The sequence below is a fragment of the Hydra vulgaris genome, chromosome 04 (genome assembly GCF_038396675.1).
Source record: "Hydra vulgaris chromosome 04, alternate assembly HydraT2T_AEP".
NCBI lineage: Eukaryota > Metazoa > Cnidaria > Hydrozoa > Anthoathecata > Hydridae > Hydra > Hydra vulgaris.
This window is the reverse complement of record NC_088923.1, coordinates 9480001-9501737: the sequence shown is the minus strand read 5'-3', so window position 1 is coordinate 9501737 and position 21737 is coordinate 9480001. Positions and strand designations below refer to the sequence as shown.

General features: G+C 28.0%; 1 protein-coding gene across 1 annotated transcript in view; it reads left to right on the top strand.

Moving 5' to 3' along the window:
* Positions 1 to 21737, top strand: part of LOC136079550 (uncharacterized) — a 184889-nt gene that overhangs the window by 126058 nt on the left and 37094 nt on the right. The window contains exon 7 of the mRNA XM_065795387.1: positions 722 to 1192. Within this exon, the coding sequence (XP_065651459.1) occupies positions 722 to 1192 (471 nt within the window). The remainder of the gene's footprint in view (positions 1 to 721; positions 1193 to 21737) is intronic.

The window sequence follows — 21737 nt, the reverse complement described above, 5'->3', positions numbered from 1 at the left end:
ATATATATATATATATATATATATATATATATATATATATATATATATATAACTGGTATAAAAGTTTAAATTTTTAATTGTTTAAAATTTTCTATTTTAATTGTTTATAAATGTTTAGTTTTTATTTCATATTTATAAATTTTCTTCAATACAATATATTTACATACATTTAAGTTACATATAAATGCATTTAAATTTTTCCAACTTATCCTTATCTGACATCAATTCCAAATGACATCAAAATTGCAAAAAAAAAGTTACCCGGGTGTTTATTTTGCTCCTCGTAAACGCGGATTGAAATATATAGGTAAAGCAGGCAGTCTGATAAAAATCAGAATGAAACAGCATCGGTATTCAATATTTTGTGGAAAATGGACTCAGGATTCGCTGAACATCACAAAACTTGCAAAGATAATACTGATTAAATTTATTTAAAGTTATTAAAATCAGAAAATAATTTTTATAAAAGAGCTATTCACTAATCTTTAAAGAAACATTATTTTGACACTCAAAATTCAGGTATGAATAGAGATGCTGGTAGGTATGTCAATTCTAGTCAATGGCAAAGTGTGTTTGCATATATAAACAGGAGGTAACTTAAAATAGTTAAGAAACCTGAAATTAATACATACTTCGTCAAACTGATGTTTTATATTTATACTTACATACTGTTAAATTTTTTGATAATTGCATTATAAATGTTTATTTTTGAATTTTGTAGAAGTCACTGAGCGAATGATACAAAAATCAAATTTATTAACAACATTATCTTTTTTGGGTAAGAGTTTTTCAATATCTTTTATGCTAAAACCGATATCAACTAGAGGTTTGGTGTGTAATATTATTCATTTGACTACTGGCAGCGGTAATGGTTATTATGGAGCAAGAATTCCTGGTGTATGGCTTGATGAAAGTTCAAAATTATTCATTTCTTTTGCAGTTGGTGGAGATGGTGATTATTATTTTTATTCCCAATCGCTACAACTAAATGAGTGGGCAAGTCTACTTATATCACAAACTGAAATAAATGGAGTTTATAGGTACACAGTATATTTAAATGACCAAATTATACGAAATGATACAAATACTCAGCCACAGTTTTTTAAAAATGTCAAAGTTTATGCATCAAATCCATGGGCTACTGCATTTGATGGTTATATTAAAGATCTCAAAATTGTTAATGGATATGTTGGTTAGTTATATTTTTAAATAAAAGTTTGTTTTTTTCCATTTCAATTTCTAACTTTAATAAGTTTTATGTTATGTTTATGAATATATGCAAATGTAGATTTTTTATTTAATCCTGCTATTGAGCGACCTTGAAATTTATTTATATTCTTTCTTCTATTTTCAAACACTTTTTTGCTGTATTAAACTCCCCAAACTTATAGGGTCGTCCATAAATTGTCATGCTCTGGGTATGGGGATGGAGGAGGGGGTAGGATGAGGACGACAACTCATACTGTTACTTAAAAGTTACAATGTTGTGTGTAAAAATTGTGACGTAATTTATGGACAACCTTTAAGGAAAGCACTACAGTCAAAGAGGTTGCTTCTTTTTATTTGTTGTTACAACATTCTCTAAACTTTATAACTCCAAACCAGAAACAAAAAAGGATAGTGACAGACAAGTAAATTTGAGGCAGAACCCTAATTAAAACCTAAATTCTTTTTATATATGGTTATCTTGAACTATGATCGTAAATTTTTTAGTTCTGTAAGAAATAATTTTAAAATAACTATTTGAAGATCCATAAATAGAAAATCCTTCATTAAACATGAAGGTTGTATAAAGCGAAGGTCTTTAATATGAAATGCAAACAAATTTATATATTTAAACTGTACCTGAGATTCTAAAATCTTTTTTTAAAAATGAATAAAAAAGAAAATGTAGATAATTTTTTTTTCATTATTAAATAACAATATTTCTTGAATTTTTAAAAAAACTTTCAATGCAAATAAATCAGATTCAAAAAATAAAAAACCCCTGCAGTTTTTTTGTAATAAAGAGTTTGTTATATATAAAATCACTTCTCCCTAAAAAATAGTTAGGTACAAAATTTTAACCCTATTGAGCAAGTATTTCATAAGTTAAATCTAATTGTGATATGTAATTAGTTAAAAAAATAAACAACGCTCAAAAAAATAATTAAAAAAGAGGTTGGGACTGAGTATTAATATCTCTGAAAATGTAAGGAGTCAGACATGAAAATTTGGAGTGAAGTTTTTTCTCATTAATATAAGCTTGTATTCCGAAAATCATCGAAATCTAAGATGGCATGGTGCCGAGCATAAATTGAATTGAGCTGGAATGACCCACCTATAAATTAGTTGTTTTTGATGGAATAACAAAGTTGCAAGAATATCAGGCGGACGAATTATGGCAACAGAAAATAATATTATGACTATAATCCATAACATGTATACTTTATTTGGCCATAAGAGAGAGAAAGAAACACATAAAAAAATTGCTTAACATTACAGTAATCTAACATTAACTTCTGTCAAAAGTTTTATAAGTAAATGTACTGATAACTCAAGCTTTATACACAGGTTTCCTTGAGTTTTCAGATGTACTGAAAACTCAAGGAAACCTGTGTAGAAAGGAATTTTAGTCCGTTCTATTACAGTTAATGACTTTAATCGAAAAAGAAAAGTTAATCTCATTGATTTTCAAAGTTTGCCTGATGGTGATTTTAAATTTATCTTTCACTTTCAAGAACATTTAACAAAATATTGTATTTTGCGTCTTCTAATGACAATGAAAGCATCTAAAGTTGCCATCGAACTATATAATGTTATTCTAGACTTTGGGGCGTCAAATATTTTACAATCAGATAATGGAGGGGAGTTTACAAGCTTAGTTATTCAAGAGTTAGGGATGTTGTGGGAAACCTACTATTAGTGAATGGCAGACCGCGATATCCGCAAAGTCAAGTTTCAGTTGAGCGAAGCAACTAAACTTTAAGAAAAACATTGATTGCATAGATGAGAGACAATAAAACAACTAAATGGAGTTTTGAATTATGCATTGTTTAATGGGAAATGAGTACTACTTATCACAGAGCTATTAAAATGGATCCATATAATGCTGTATTTGGTCAGAACCCTAAAATAACATTATCTTCATTAATTCCTCAGGAATTTTTAATGAAAATTAGCAATGGAGTTTTTGAAGAAGATATAGAATTTTTGTTGGAAGGGGGAGAGCAAACTAATAAATTTGGACAAAATCACGACGTGCCAGTATTTAATGTTAGTAGTAAAGATGCTGTTTTACTAGAGGTAATGACTTGTGAAAAAAATATTATGCAAGATCATGACATACTAGTATTTGTTACTAGTGTAGGTGCTATTTTACCATTATTTGGTATATCACAAAGTATAAGTAGCAAACTAAATGTATTAAATACAATTAATTAAGATTTTGAAAGTCTTGGAAGTGAGATAAATAGTCCATGTAGTATTAGGAACAATGTTATAATTTATTCTGAAATACAGATCTTGAAAGCAACTCAATGCCAAGTACTGCAGCTTCTACCCACCCAGCAAATAAAAATAGAGAATTAGCTGCTCGTAATTTGCGTATTTAGGCAAACAAAATGGTTGAGAAATCAAACAAACAGTTAGATTTCTCTGAAAAAAGATGATAATGTATTTATTGGCATTTGCCAGTTTGATCGTGGGCATGGAAATCTTGCTAATTTAATAGGGGTGGTAATTAGAGAAAGAGATAGAAACTACAAAGTTGGTACAAAACATGGAATCTTAAATTGTTTTTTGGAACGTAATAGTATTCAATCCACCAAATATTATTAGTAAACTGTCGATGATGTCCTCAAAGAAGAAAAGACTTTGCGCGAGTTATACAATTAGTTTCAGTTGGAAGTGGTCATGGTTTTAAAAAATGTGTGTGTCTAAGTGGCTGCATCAATAAACGATGTAAATGTTTAAAAACCAATTTGGTAAACTCAGGAATAAAAAACAATTTGTCAGGAAGAAGATGCAAAAATACTTCTTTTTAAAATGTATATTATAAAATTTTACCAATAAAAAAATTGAATAAATGTATTGAATTGCGATTATTCCCAATATCTTTTAAATGTATTTAAACTTAAATGTAAAATATCTTTTAAATTTGATTTGTTAATTGTATCTAAAAAATTAAATTCATTTTTAGCAATAAAAACCATTGCTATATTACTCTCAGAGAAAAACCGAAAAATGTCTTTAATGCAACACTTTTTTAAGTTTTATACAAATTAGTTTTTTTTTTGTGTGCAACTTTCTTTTAACCCTATAAACTGAATATCGAACCTCAAAGAGCAGATTTGTTTTTTTGTCAAACAAGGCTACTGTTCAGTTTCTAATTGAACTCAGCAGCTCCACAGACCACAAAATAATCATCCCGGTTAGCATGACTTTGGTTAGGTTCTTCACATTTCATGAATGCGGCAACAACAGGGCCGAATTCATGAAATTTTACGAGATTGGCAAGTTCCCAAGTTCGGTGTAACATATACAAGTATATATACATATATATTATATATGTATGTATGTATGTATGTATGTATGTATGTATGTATGTATGTATGTATGTATGTATGTATGTATGTATGTATGTATGTATGTATGTATGTATGTATGTATGTATGTATGTATGTATGTATGTATGTATGTATGTATGTATGTATGTATGTATGTATATATGTATGTATGTATGTATGTATGTATGAATGCATGCATGCATGCATGTATGTATGTATGTTGTATGTATGTAAGTATGTAGGTTGTATGTATGTATGTATGTATGTATTTATGTATGTATGTATGTATGTATGTATGTATGTATGTATGTATGTATGTATGTATGTATGTATGTATGTATGTATGTATGTATGTATGTATGTATGTATGTATGTACTGTATGTATGTATGTATGTATGTATGTATGTATGTATGTATGTATGTATGTATGTATGTATGTATGTATGTATGTATGTATGTATGTATGTATGTATGTATGTATGTATGTATGTATGTATGCATGTATGTATGTATGTATGTATGTATGTATGTATGTATGTATGTATGTATGTATGTATGTATGTATGTATGTATGTATGTATGTATGTATGTATGTATGTATGTATGTATGTATGTATGTATGTATGTATGTATGTATGTATGTATGTATGTATGTATGTATGTATGTATGTATGTATGTATGTATGTATGTATGTATGTATGTATGTATGTATGTATGAATGTATGTATGTATGTATGTATGTATGTATGTATGTATGTATGTATGTATGTATGTATGTATGTATGTATGTATGTATGTATGTATGTATGTATGTATGTATGTATGTATGTATGTATGTATGTATGTATGTATGTATGTATGTATGTATGTATGTATGTATGTATGTATTTATGTATGTATGTATGTATGTATGTATGTATGTATGTATGTATGTATGTATGTATGTATGTATGTATGTATGTATGTATGTATGTATGTATGTATGTATGTATGTATGTATGTATATATGTATGTATGTGTGTATGTATATGAGTGTATGTATATGTGTGTATGTATTTATATAAATATACAGTCTCTGTCAAAATTATAAGATGCGCCATAAGATTGTAGTCATAATATTCTAAACTGTCAAGTGATACTATATATACTATTTTTTTTATTATCTACATTATTATCTGTTTTTTAACACCAAACATTACAGTTATAAAAAAAAATAAAAAATTATTACTCCAGTTTTAAACAAATTGAAATTTACAGAAAAAATATTTATACTTTGTTAATAATAATAATAATAATAATAATAATAATAATAATAATAACAATAATAACAATAATAATAATATAAATAATAATAATAATAAAATGTTTATATATATATATATATATATATATATATATATATATATATATATATATATATATATATATATATATATATATATATATATACTGTAACAACAATATATAGATTGTTGCAGAGCATACTGTGATGCTATAACAGCTGTTAATGTTATAAATCGTCAAAGTTAGTTTTAAAACAATTTACAGACCTTAAAGAGATATCATATTTTGGCAAAGAATTCCAATTTTTAATTACTCTGTTGTTTAAAAAATGATTTCGTAAGGAACTCTTAAATTTTTTGCATTTAATTCTTTTACTGTGTCAACTTATGTTTGATGCAGAACCGATGCTTTTTAGTGAAGAAACCAGTTTGGTATTTTTGAACCACTTCACAAATTGTAAGCCATTTGATATTTTATATTGGTACATCAAATCCTTCCTAGTTCTGCAATTTTCTAAATTTGTTAAATTTAGTTTCTGTAGTCTATCTTCATATGAAAAGTTTTTGAGATCTGGAGTGAGTTTTATGACTCTTTTTTAAACCTTTTCAAGTTCTACCATATTATTGATTATAGTTAGGTTTCAAACTTTAATAATGATATGGTAGAAAAGAGAAAGAGATGTAACTTTACAGTGATAGGAGAGAGACTCAAGCTTGGCAGATAGAGTTGGTTCACAGTCATTTCGATATTAGGAGAATGAGCTATGTTTATAGATGCATGCGCCAATTAATTTTAAAAGGTTTAGAACTTTTAAAATGGCTGCAGTCCTTAACTACAATGAACATTTATGAAAAAATCATTTTGTTGTAGGTTAGTTAATCAAAACTAACTGTTTTTATTTTTTAATTTAAGTAATCAATAGATAAATAAATTTAAAAAAAGTTAAATAAGGTGAAAAAGATCTTGGTGTATTAAACCTTCAGCTTCCTGAATGCTATATTAGAATGAGTCAGTAATTGGTTTATTTTTTAAAAGTTGATTTTCTTATTTTCTAACCGAAGAAATTAGATTTTTTTGTATATATATATATAATTTCACAATAATATTTACTCTATATATGGTAATTTTTAGGTCGTTGCTTTAACTTTTTTTATATATAAAAATATACTTTTGCTCTTATGCATGCTAAAGAATAAAACACACTGTTATATAAGGATATAATCATATATGACTATACCCTGATATAATAAAGTGAGTTTTTTCCTTATTTGTACACATATTATTTAACTACAAAGAGAAAAAAAACCCCTTTATTATAACAAGGCTTAGTTATAAGAGCAGAAGTATAAAAAAAAATTTAAAGCAACAACCAAAATCACCACAAATAGAGGAAATGTTCTAGTATATAATGTATACTACTACATGTTGATCAATGTTGGAAAAAATAAATAGTTCTGATTTAATTATTTCTGATTTAATTTTACTGTGCTGATTGGGCAGAACTTTAGTGACACCTAAGTTACACATGATGGAAGATCACACTGTTCCATTTTTGCAAAAATAGGCTATTCAGATTTAGTTTGTACAGTGAAAAAGGAAGTGGAATCGATTCATCACAAGTTTAACAAAATAAATGATATTTTAATCATCTCACCATCAAAATGTAACTGCCAAAACAGAATTTTGAGACCAGCAAATAAAAAGGAAAAAAAATAAAAATAAATTTTGTTTAGCATAAAAACTTTAAAAATTTAACATACTACATAAAAACATCTAAATGGTAATTTTGGAAATGTTAAAATTAAAAAAAAAATGTCAACAATAATGAAAAAAAAATCAAGAACATATTATATACATATATATATATATATATATATATATATATATATATATATATATATATATATATATATATATATATATATATATATATATACATATATATATATATATATATATATATATATATATATATATATATATATATATATATATATATATATATATACATATATATATGTAAATATATATATATTTACGTTATATATATATATATATAATTATTATATATATATACAACCACGACTCTTACAAAATTGCTCATATATATATATATACATATATATATATATATATATATATATATATATATATATATATATATATATATATATATATATATATATATATATATATATATATATATATGTTTAAAAGAGATAGCAATCTATTTAACATGCATATATATATTTTATAACAAAAAATTAAATATCTCATTTAATATTGACCAAGGGCTAATAAAAATTCAAGGTATAAATTTCATGTTTGCTGATATAAAAATATATATATACAAACAAAAATTTTAATACAAAACAAATTTCAAGTTCTGTATATATATAACCCCTGTCCAGAGGAAAATTAGCGGAAAATTGGCGCTTTTTCGTAATAAATATATATATATATATATATATATATATATATATATATATATATATATATATATATATATATATATATATATATACATATATATATATAAATATAAATACATATAAAAATAAATGTATGTATATATACATATATATATATATATATATATATATATATATATATATATATATATATATATATATATATGTATATATTTATATATATATATGTATGTATGTATGTATGTATATATATATTTATCACGAAAAAGCGCAAATTTTCCGCAAAATTTCTCCTGGACAGGGGGTTACTGCAGCCCAAATTTTTTTTGCTGGGATAGCCCCTGTATTTATATACATATATATATACATCTAAAGAAAGACATCAAAGCGCTCGAAAGCATTCAGAAATATGCAACTAAACTGATCACAGAGATCAAACACAAATCATATGAAGAACTTACAATTGTTGGCCTAACCAAACTTGAAGACAGACAATTTAGATATGATTTAATCATTTTTAAGTTGTTTATCGAGTTAGAAGTGAGTTCAAATGCTCTCTCAATATAACCTTGGTGGCAACAACTTAGGACTTCCTAAGCTATTAGTCAAGAACTATGTTAAAAGAGTCAAGTTGCATTTATAAAATTCAGCATGGGCATGATAATAATTATAAGCTTATACTTTATTATATTAAAGTAATACTTCAAAGCTGTAAAAGTAAAATAAACCTTCTGTAATATAGTAGTTAAGTAGTCATAATACACAATACAGTGAAATAACACTTTATAAGCTAATTAAATAAATTGTCATTCTTTCATTCATTTTAAACAAAGATTACTGATTTTTATAAAAGTTATTATAGTAATTTAACTGTTACATTTTAAAAACACTAACTGACAAACAGTGTCAGAATTTAAACTTGCACTCTTAGAGCTCAAAATCAAGCTACCCTGACTAAACACCCTTTCAATAGGAGCACAGCTTGCAGGTACCGCAAAGGCATACTTAGCAGTACTTTTGAGGATTGATAATTTTTTCCAATGCATTTACGAAACTTGGAGACAGTCTATGTCTAGAGTGTTGAAATTAGATGCAAACACTTCATTGATCAGTTCCTTATAGCAATAAAAATGAGTATTAAAACTTTTAACAGGTGGTTGTGATGCAGTTCCAGTCTGACTGACAGGTGTAGTTCTACAATATGAATTTAAAGATAAATTAAACTTGGCTTCTTATGGGTAGGGTTTTCCTGTAAGACTTTTCCATCCATGGCTGCATGTGTATGGCTAAACTGCTTGTTGCATATCTGACAAACTTTTGAAAGAATATTTGTCTTTAAACTGTTTGTTTGGCTTGGATTGACATGACATAGCTTCTCAGTCCAAAAGATGCAAAACTTCGGATCAAAAACTATGGCGATAACGTATATTTAGTTATTAAATGGTAGTTTCTCATCTATTGATGGGATAAGGTCAACATTTGCAAATATACCAGAAAATCTTTTCGAAGACTATTTTGCAATGTATGTTTCATAATGGACAGATAAGTTGTATTAAATTGTTTAAGTGACTATACAGCCCAACAATAGAGGAGCTACTGATAAAACTGTCACATTTTTTTTACCTTGAGTTAGTGGTTTCGAGAAAAGGTTGCAATAAATCAGCGAGTTCTTTAAGTTGCATGTATTTTCTTTCATTTAGTATTATATTGTGGTAACTTAAATCATTTAGTAGGCATTTCAATTTCTTTTCATCCAAAGTGACAATGCTTTTTATGTGACAGAATGTGGAATTCCAACTTGTTGCATTTTCTTGAGGAATACTCTGCTTAGAGCCAAACTTTTTATCAAAAGCCTCTTTAAATGTTGCACTAGTATGAAGCAAAGTTTGGCAAAACAATTTAGTCTGGTAAAACAAACTCTTTGGCAAAACAACTTAGTCTGGTAACCTCTCGTCTTGGGTTAAGCAGAATAATATTTTGGATTTTTTTGTCCGGTGCCATGATGTCTTTCCACAGGTCTTGATTTTTTACGTCGTGAATTTTCTCTGCAGATGCATCACCACCATCTTCAGGTTTGGGTCCTTTTAAAATCACAGCTTAGTCAAGTATTTTATATGTTTTACAAATGGATTTAAAACGTTCTGCTATGTTATCCCCAGTATGAGCACATAAGAACCTTTTGAATGCCAACAGTCGTGTGTGACATTGATAGTTATGTATGTAATGCGCTGTTACATCAAGGTAACCCCTCATATTTCTATCTGACCAAATATCAAATGTTAAGGAAATGCTTGCAGCCTGACATAAATTTTCAGTCAAGTTTTCCTTTGCATTCATGTACATTTTCTCTAAATATCTTTTTATGACAGAATGGCTTATAGCTGAGCACTGAGGATCAAGAACATTATTGTATTGCCCTAAATTTTAACTTTCTATAATAGATGCGGGTAGTGATGCACCAGCTACTAGATGTTTCATAACGGCTGCCAAAATCCTTCGTTGCTTGAGGTGGGAGCGGCCATTAGTTGTAGCAGAACTCTCTCTTAAAGCAACTACAAAAAAAAAACGCAATGTCATTCTCATTTTTTGTTCTATAAAGTGAAAATCCATTTTCCTTAACACCAAACTTTATAAGCTGGGCTTAAAGCTTTAGTTAAAATTTTAAATTTAGGAGGTCAGATGCAGTGCGACATTGCGATGTATTGTCATACAAGCTAATAAGAACTATAAGAGCTGTTATGGAATGTCATACTAGACTACTAATATCTACTAGAGGTAGAGGATTACTGCGGAGAGCAAGCAGACCCATGAGTATATTCATATGTTTAAAAATCTAGTAAAATAAAAATAAATTAGCATAAGCAAATAACCTAACCTACTTAAAGGTCTGAAATCTTAGATTGGTCAGGTGTAGCATCAGTAGCTAGTAAGTGATGAAAGTTGATATTTTTCTGGGGCTGAAGCCGGGTTTGATAAAATACAGCTAGGGCCGTGTTTGTGACAGGGACTGGATAAGCATTTATACATCCTAAAGTATATATATATTTTTTCAAAATTCATGTTTTATTTTGTATATATATATGCATATATAAACATCATTATGATCAACATGATCATCATATTTATTATTAACATCATTGTTATCATAATCATTATTGTCATCGTTATTATCATCATCATTATTATCATAGTCATCATCATCATCATCATCATCATCATCATCATCATCATCATCATCATCATCATCATCATCATCATCATCATCATCATCATCATCATCATCATCATCATCATCATCATCATCATCATCATCATCATCATCATCATCATCATCATCATCATCATCATCATCATCATCTTCATCTTCATCATCATCATCATCATCATCAGGATGCTTTAGCCTACACCTTCTATGCTGTTTTTCTAATCATGGTCAATGCTCAAACAAGCTATTATCTCTATTACATCAAACCGAAACTCATTCTTGGCTTCTTATTTAACAAGTTGCATCCTTTTACTGTATCCTCCCCTTCATGCTATAGAAACGTTTTAATCCAGTTTTTTTCCTTGCACATCAAAATAACCAATTAACTATTACCCATCTTCATGTTTTCTTTTTTTATACAACGCACAACTTAAGTCTTCAATTAACAGTTTCCTAGCTTTTTAACCTATCATTTAATTTAAAGTAACTCATAACTTAAAAGCGGTTACTTGCAACATTGTTGTAAGTAAAAAAGAGTTTAAATATGTATAAATATATGCCAGTATTTAATAAATAGTAAATGTAAGTATAAAGTTAAAATATATAAATAAATTATAAATTTTTTCTAGCCCTGGCTTAATCTTATTATTTTGCCAGGGCTGGCTTTGCAAAATGTCTCAATTTTATCCTTGGCTGGGGCCCCGGTCACTTACTAGCAGCTGCAGGTCTTGTCTGAATAAACTTTTGATATAATAAATATTTTCCTGGGTGTGTTAATAAATAAAAAATGAAGTTACTTGTAGTCATAACGCCATCTGGAATAGTGGACAGGTTTTTATAACAAATTTTATAAGTAAATTATATTAAAAAAACAAATAATAAAAAATAAAATAAAAATATATATTTTCTCAAAATTGACAAACCTCTAGTGTATATATATTATATATACACAGAAGTTTGACAATTTTGCAACCCTGTATCCCCATACTAAATATAGTGGGGTTTTATGCTAAAATCAAGAAAATATCAAACATTTATTCTATATTGCAAAAAAGTTCACCCCCCATATAAAAAGATTTTTGGACTAAAAGAAATGTAGTTTTGCGACACTTATTCAGGTACTTCTTGGAAAACCAAAAAAAAACATGAATAAATTAAAATACTTTCACAGTGTGCTTGACAATAAGAATTTAATGTTAAGTTTTTTTATGCTATGAAATAAAGGCACTAAATCTTGCATCGCTTTTACCGCACGTTCTGCACATATATTTGACTGTTGTGTTGGAATTGGTGTTGGCTCTGTGGACGAAAATGTCTTGAACGATTTTAATGCTTTTAGATGCTCATTGCATGCTTCTAATAGATTAACAGAATCTGCATGATTGAAGTAGTGATCACCAAACCATATATCACCCCATGAACCACAGATGAAGTTGCATGCTGTTTGAGCAGATTTCGATTCTTGAAAGTCTGGTATTAGAATGTAAGCAAGTAGAACAAAAACTACTCTCGAGTTCCATCCTGCATTGCTTTTAGCAGGAAGTGATTTGAAATTCACTTTTGGAAAGATACCTGTACTTTTAAACTTTCTATAAAAAGTTATTAAGTGATGCAGTAAGCCCATCCCAATCCATCAAAGGATTTTTAGTATTCTGAAATAATAACTTCAGGTTCTTATACTCCTGCAGTATGTACATCTTGTCACTATAGGGTAATGAAAATTTAGTGATGTTGATATTTCAAAAAAATCATTCATGACATGTTTTAAAAGAGTCTAAAACATGGAGTTGGCATCCTATAAAAGTAGGCTTTTCTAGTCCAATAGTTTTGAAATGTTTCTGTAACTGTTACTACACTAATTCTTATTTCTGTATTTGCAGATGTTGTGTCAGATACAATCATTGTTAATGGCTGGTGATGAATGGAAAAGGTGAAACAATATTATGGCTTTATTCCATTAGATATTGTTTCACCTTTTCCTTTCATCACCTCGATAACAACAATTCTAACCTCTCTCTTTTCATGTTTCAAAACAACTACATGGTGTTCCATATTCTTTATGTGCTTTCCATTAAAGTGTAAAGACCACTTTTCATTTATTAAGTTCTCCACGTAATTTGCTTTCAACTTTTTTCCTTCTTTCATAACACCTTTGAAAAACGTCACTTTGAGTTGGAGTAGGAATAAAAATTCCACCTTTTGCAGAGTTTTGCAAATTTGTTTATTGTCTCTTAGATGATGATGACAAACATCTTGATCAACATCTTTAGTTCAATATCACTGCTGGAACAGTTCTCTTTAGTTTCTGATTGACCTCCTTCACTAGCTGATTCATCGAAATCTTGGTCTTGGCTGATGGAGGTTTGTTTTTTTATCAACACAAGTTTTCTTTAATGAATACCTTAAGTATTTTCAATTGTGGTACAATATCCAAATCGTCCATTTGTTGACATTTGCAGACCATAAAATTTTTTATCTTCCTGACACAACCATTAACCTTTCTCATTAGTTATCTAAACAACTGGGTAAAATTTTGAGTTCCTGGTTTTTGACTATCTTTGTCTAGTTTTTTTAATACATTTTCTATTTTTCTTTCTGATGCTGATTTCCATTGTAGAATTGGAATATTCAGTATTATCCATAGTAGTTCAGTTTCTTTAGCCAAAGTTCCTTTCTACTTTTCACATTTGATGACAAACTTTTAAATCAATCAATGAAATGCTGTACTGTTGACATTTTATTCATTTTACCAATACTTTTAACAACAGCACATCTTTTTGACGTCTTTGCTTTTTCAAACCTCACCAAATTTAATTCCCAAACTTTCTTATTCTTGTCTGAGTAAGGCCATTTTTGGCCAATTTTGTATGTCTATTACGTTATTTATAACTTATAAAGATAAAACTAAAAAGATAAGAAAAATTTTTTTCAGCTTGGGGTGATCTTTTTCAAAATTAACATCAAAAACTTATATTTTCTGTTGATGAATATAATTTCCCCACTCATAGTTACATGGGAAACTAAAAATTAAAAAATTTTTTATTCATACCCCTATTATACACTCATATATATATACATAAGCGTAGAGTATATATACATAAGCGTAGAGCAAGGGGGCGAGGTTAACTCAAGGCCCCCCTTGAGTCAACCTTGCCCCTTGAAATATTATCTTATCTTGTAATAAATATTATTTCGATTTTTTATTTTTAAACAGAGGAAGAAATCAGGGAAAGAAATTAAGTTTTTTAAATAATAAGCGAAGAAATTAATGATCCTCTGCTATAAACATACCCAAAAAATTTTTTTAAAAAAAACTTGACGAACAAAGGAATCTTTTTTCAGATAAAAACTACATTTTTTGTGATAAAATAAAAAACTCAGATAGTTTTTTAATATCAAATTAAGATTTTTTTCACGCTGTATACTTGCTTTAAAGAAATTTTTCCGGTAACGTATTTGTTTTTGAGTAGGTTTTATATTAATTAAATTAAATTTTAAGATTCAAATAAAAAAATAACATTAATTTAAAATTCTTCAAAGAAAGCCAGTTACAGACAAGGTACCTTGGTGGACTTGACTTAACGGTAATAAAGCTTATTCTATGCAAATTTCTAAGTAACAATGAGTTCACTTGACAATTACTTCATGAAGTTATGAAGACTTTAAACACGCCCACCGCTGACGTTTCGATTTTTAGTCTTTTTTTTTTAATTTTAAAAGAAAATTTAAATCAAAGTTTTACTACATTATCATTTTTATACAAAGTACTATAAAAAAAAACTGACTACAGATCTGACAATATCTGTTAAAAAAGTGCAATACTTTTTTAACAGATATTGTCAGTAACCTTTTCTCTGAGTACACTTTTAAATAACCACTTTTTAGTTTTACTTGTGTGAACGTTTTGAGCGGTGCTTGTATATATTTGCTTATTTTTAATTTTTAATATAACAGTTGCATTTTAAAAATTAATTACTACTGTTATTTTTTATTTACTTTATTATTTGTCTAAATTACAGATTGTTGTCGATTACTCTTAAAAATGAATAATTTCCGTTAATTAAGTAATTATTAATTAAAGTTAAAAATCAAAAATTTCATCAATCATTTTTGCCATCCTAGAAGATTCAAGCATTCAACTTTAGGGAAGCCAACTCAATTTTAGTAAGGCTGAATCCATCATTCAGACCCTGAAACAAATTCGATGTGGCAACTGAATCTGCTAAAATGATGGATTTAAACGAACCAGCTCTGCCGAGGAAGAGGAAATTACCTGCAAGATTTGAAGTCGGCTTCAGAGATACTTATTACCAGCCAAAGTACCCAAATGAGATCTAGATGCAATTAAACTTTACCAATTTAGATGCTGTTTTAGTTGGAGTCACCAATAGATTTGAATCAACTGTAACCACTTGTTATTTTACAAGAGTTGAAGAGTTTGTGATTGAATCAAATAACACTGAATACAGTATCGACTACATAAAAAACTTCTACAAGGACGACTTTTCAAATTATCAAAGACTGCAGCTTCACTGGGACTTTCATTGACGAAGCTAATAGAAAAAAAAGTTCTATTAGAAGATTCAATTATTTTTCAATCAGCTCTAGATTTCATTCACGCTTAAGATCAAACAACCTCGGAAATTCTCAGTTTAATTAAAATAATTCTGTTCCACTTAGTGTCAACTTGTACAGCAAAACAACCATTTAATAGTCTGCATAAACTAAAAACTTTTCTCCAATTGACCATGAGCCAGGAAAGGCTAAATACTGTTTCTCTAATGAATACCCATAAAGAAATTACCCGGAGTCTTGAAATGGATTTTTGTTATTTATGCTTATTGAAAAAAATAAAGCGTGGCGTAGAATCTCTTATTGAGACTGTAAAACTACTGTATTTTTCCAGCTCTAAAGAAAATAATTTTAAAAAATATGTAAAATTTGAGATTGTGTGCCCTTTTTTCCGAATATTATTCAAATATACATGTTCATTAATTTTGTATTTTTTATTTGCTCAATTAATTTGTCTTAAAATGAAATAAAATGTATTTTGTTTTATTGCTATAAAAAGAATCCTAGACATTTATTTAATTCTTTAATACTCCAACTCCTATATTTAGCACCTCAGAGTAAAACACACCCTACAAAATATGTTATAATTTTACTCTATAAACATCAAGTTATTTGTCTTTGTTTAAGGTTTTTAGCCTACAATAGTTGATCCGATAATATACATAATTGATTTCTATATTTTTCAGAATCTTTGTTCCAAGTTTTCAAACTTATCGAGTCTTTTATATTTTGAATCTATTGACATAACTAACAAAAATCATGTTGGAGCTATTTAAAGTAAAATAATTTATAATAAATAGATAAGCATCTCTATATTTTAGTCATATATATATATATATATATATATATATATATATATATATATATATATATATATATATATATAAATATATATATATATATATATGTATATATATATATATATATATTTATATATATATATATATATATATATATATATATATATATATATATATATATATATATATATATATATATATATATATATATATATATACATGGTCATAGTAGCACAAGTTTTGTATTAAGTCTAATAAGTATAACCATTTTTTTCAGTTTCCACAACATGTTTTGGTTATGCTACAATAATCATTTTCAAGTATAACACTTTTAAATACAAAAACTTTTTAATATATAGTAAAAACAAATATTATCTTTATTTGTTAGTCAAACAGAAGAAAACATGTGTGAGTTATTAAAGTCATAGAATTATGGAAAATGTAGATAATTAATGTAATACATACGTCACATTGTAATAGAAAATGTCGATTAAAGCTGAGGTGATAGCGTATATTTAAAAACTTGTTTATTAAGATCAGATTTTCCCACAAAATGTGTAACGCTTCTTTGATTTTTAACTGATGTGAAATTTGGGTCTAATACTAATTAAGAGTCTTATTATTACTGGAAAAGAGTCTTAGCTGCAATAAAGCAACTAGTTTTTAAATAATTATGATGATTTATTTGAAAAGATTTTTGTAACTTTAAAGTTCCTTGATTCTTTTATTCATATCTCGAGAGGTTTGACCCACATAGTAAGCATTACAGCTTTTACGCTGAAAATTTATATATGAAATTTGAGCAGAGATGTTCAGGAGTTTTATCTTTTGTTGAAAATATGTATTAGTTTGAAAGGATGAGAATGCCAATTTAATATTAGGAGTTTTGTAGTATTTTTCTGCATTTTAAAGTAGTTTATTTTTGATAAATCTATTAATTCTTTATTTTCTTTTTTATATAATCTGTTTAGGAAGGTTTTTAAAACGCAATCATTTAGTTTAATTAGGTAGAGGTTTATTTGGAGAATATGTTTAAATTTAACTAAATCAGAATGTAAAAATAGTTAATAATTATCCACTTTTTTCATAATTCTTTGTCAGGTTTTCACACCTTTCATGTTTTCTTTTGTTTGACTAAAAAATAAAATTAATGTTTGTTTTCAATATATATTAGGCAGTTTTTGTACTTAACAGTTTTATACTTAAAAGCGAATATTGTATAACCCAAAACATGTTGTTAAAACTGAAAAAATAGTTATATTTATTACATAAGCATCAAAACACGATTATACAACCCTTACAACATTAAAACCATGCTATGGAATGATAAATAATTTTTTATAACTTTTTTGTTTAAAAGTATTTTTTAATAGTTAAAAAAAAGAGTTATGGAGTTTAATATGTGTTTTCATAACTTTTTCCGAAATCAGACAAAAAAATTAGTATATTAATAGTTAGTAGGGCCACTCTTTGCCAGAATCACTGCTTGTAGACGTCGAGGCATCAATTCCACAAGAGATTTGGTTTCTTCTGGAGTGATTTTCTCCCATGCCTCGACTATTGCTGCTTTTAGATAATTTTGTCTTCTGTAAGCTCAATCTCCAATTATCCATTCTAGAATGTATCACAAATGCTCAATCGGACTAAGGTCGGGGGACTGGGCAGGCCATTTTATCACATTAATATTATTTTTTCAAAAAAATTCCTTTGTTGCTATGGCAGTATGTTTTGAGTCATTGTCCTGTTGAAAGACGAAGTTGTTTCCAAATCAAAATTTACGAGCAGAGGGTTTCAAATTTTGCTTTAAAATGTCTATATACGAACTGGCATTCACAGTTGATTCAATGAAAGTCAATTAGCCAGCTCCTCGTCAAGCCATTGATCCCCACACCTAAACATTTCCACCACCGTGTTTTACTGTTCCTCTCATGCAACTCAATTTGTATGCCTCACCTTGTTTTCTCCAGACTTTTTGCTGTCCATCCAAAGAGATCAGGATAAGTTAGGATTCATCACTCCAAATTTCTTTCTTCCAGTAATCAATAGTCTTGTCCGCATACTTTTTTGCAGATAATAATTTTTGTTTCATATGTCTTGGAGTCAAATAGGGTATTTTGTGACATACTCTACCATGAAATCCTTGCTCTCTAATTCTATTTCGGATAGTTTGAACTGAAATCATGATTTTGTAGTTCTTTTTAACTTTTTCTGCATTCTTTTAAGCAGCTTCAAATCTGTTTTCCTTCACTAATAAAATAATATTTCTATCAATAGCAGTAGATGTTTTTCTTTTACCGCCTCTTCCTAATATATCAGTTGTAGTCAAATTCAAATTATGCTTTTTTATATTGTTGCTGACAGTTCGAAAAGGGATTCGAGTCTGTTTATTAACTTCTCTGTAGGTCTTGCCACTATTTACCAAAACCACAACTAAGTTTCTTTGAGAAATCATCCAATGTCGCTTTACAATGCGCATGTTGCTATATATTAATCAATTTTATTCAATTAATCAAAACTTGTGTGTTACAAATATATTTTACATGTTTCATATTAATGCATCTTATGGGTCACATATGTAAATATAAATTTAGACTTAAACTTACCAAAATTTTATTTCTTTTCCCACAAAAATTCAAAAAATACTCAATAATGTTTTTGTGCCATTTATTTTTTTGCTTCCAATATAACGCCTGTGTGCTTTTAATGTTTTTAAAAATAATAACCCTTTGGTAAAATCATGCACAAATGCATATAAAAATCTTCATAATAGTAGTACTCTGAAGTACATTAACATTTTTTACAGTTTTAAAAAAACATGAAAAAACGGAGAAGTTTTCTCATTTATTTTTTTGCCTAATATTTATATATATATATATATATATATATATATATATATATATATATATATATATATATATATATATATATATATATATATATATATATATATATAGATATATATATATATATGTATATTCAAAACGAAAAACTTGTTCAAGATGCAAAAGTAACACCTCTTGAGAAACAGTGGGCCTCAGATGTCAGCATTTCTGAATCACAAACTTTAAAACCTTACACTAACAGCAGCAATATAACAAACTCCAGCTGGGCCTCAGTAATTTCTGGAAGAGGTAAAATAACAAGGTCAAACGCTCAACCGGAATTGCTTGATGCAAATGCACGTGAACTTCAGGAAAGAAAAACAAAACAAAAAAATGTTATTTTTTTTGGTACTGAGACATCTTCTTTTCTAGTCGGTGCTGACCGTATTGAACATGATCAAATGCTAGTTACATCACTTTTAAACGAACTAAATGTTGAATGTAAGCATGTTACTATTAGACGCTTTAGAGGTGGCAAAAGCACCTCAACACAAACAAGTCCATTACAAGTAGTTTTTAATAACGTAGATGATAGAAATACAATTCTCAAAGTTGCCCATAAACTTAGACTCAACAATGCTCGAAATGGAATCTGCATCAATCCAGATGAAACTCCTGCTCAACAAAGACAATCTAAACTACTACGTATAGAATGTAACAGGCTCAACAAAGAAAAACTTGAAAGTCAGCAAAAGGATCAGCCCTTTCGTTTTGCCATCCGTAGTGGTAGAGTCACACGCGTTGATGGAGTTTGGGACTCAACCCTTGGAAAAAAATTATGATCCTAGATACGTTAAAACAGAATTAAAACTTAAATCAGTTCAAAACAGAACCAATAATAAAATAAAAATGATTATCAATAATAAAAAAAACACAACAATTCATCTTAACAATTTTAGTTGTTTTTATACAAATGCGATCTCGTTAAACGCAGAGAAGCTTGCCGAGCTGCAAAGCTTTATTCAAACTTCAAAAGCACCACCGAGTCTTGTCTTTATAACAGAAACATGGTTTAATGAAAACTCTATTTTTAACCTCACTAATTATATCACATATAGGCATGATCGCACAATTAATCTTCATGGTGGAGTCTGCATTTATATATCTTATACACTAATAAGCCATGAAGTAACATTGAACTTATGAAGTAATCTTGAACTTAGCAATGACTCTGAACAAGTTTGGTGCTCAGTTAATCTTGGAACTGAAAAACTTCTAGTTGGTTGTATATACCGTTCACCCCTCAGCAAAAACTTTGTAAATAATCAAATTAAAGCCTCTACAAATTTTGCATCTAATTTAGTCAAAAAAAAAACACTACTCTGATCTTCTTATCGCAGGAGATTTTAACCTTGACCATACCACATGGCATAACAACACAGCAATTACCACAAACTCACTAGCTGAAGGCTTTATTGAAACATTTGATTCAAATCATTCAACACAGCATGTCAATTTTTAAACTTTTCAATTGAACTCTATGTTAGGTCCATCCAGCACTCTAGATCTTACTTTAACGGAGTCATCTCAACGTATTTTTTCTCTTGAAAGACTCAACTGGGGTGCACTAAAAAAGGACGAGCTTATTTAATTCTAACTTAGAATTTCGCTGTAGAATCGTCAAACTCTCCTAGAAATTGGTTTTCTTCATCTCGACAAGATTTTAAAAATGGCAATTTCGATAAACTAAACATGTATTTCAAAGATATTGACTGGGTTAATCGTTTTAAAAATTTAAATATTAATGAATGTTATAATGTATTCCAATCTATCTATATTAAAGGGTGTAATCTTCAAATACCAGCAATCAAATCAAATTATTCTGCTTTACACACACCTTGGATCACAAAAGAAGTGATCTCTGCTATAAAAAACAAAAAAAAACTTTATTATAGAAGCAAAAATCCACACTGGCGTCGGGACACTAAACTATACAATAATAGCTGCAATAAAGTAAAACTAACTCTAACTCATTCTATTGCTCAATATGAAAAATCTATATCCGAAAAAGCC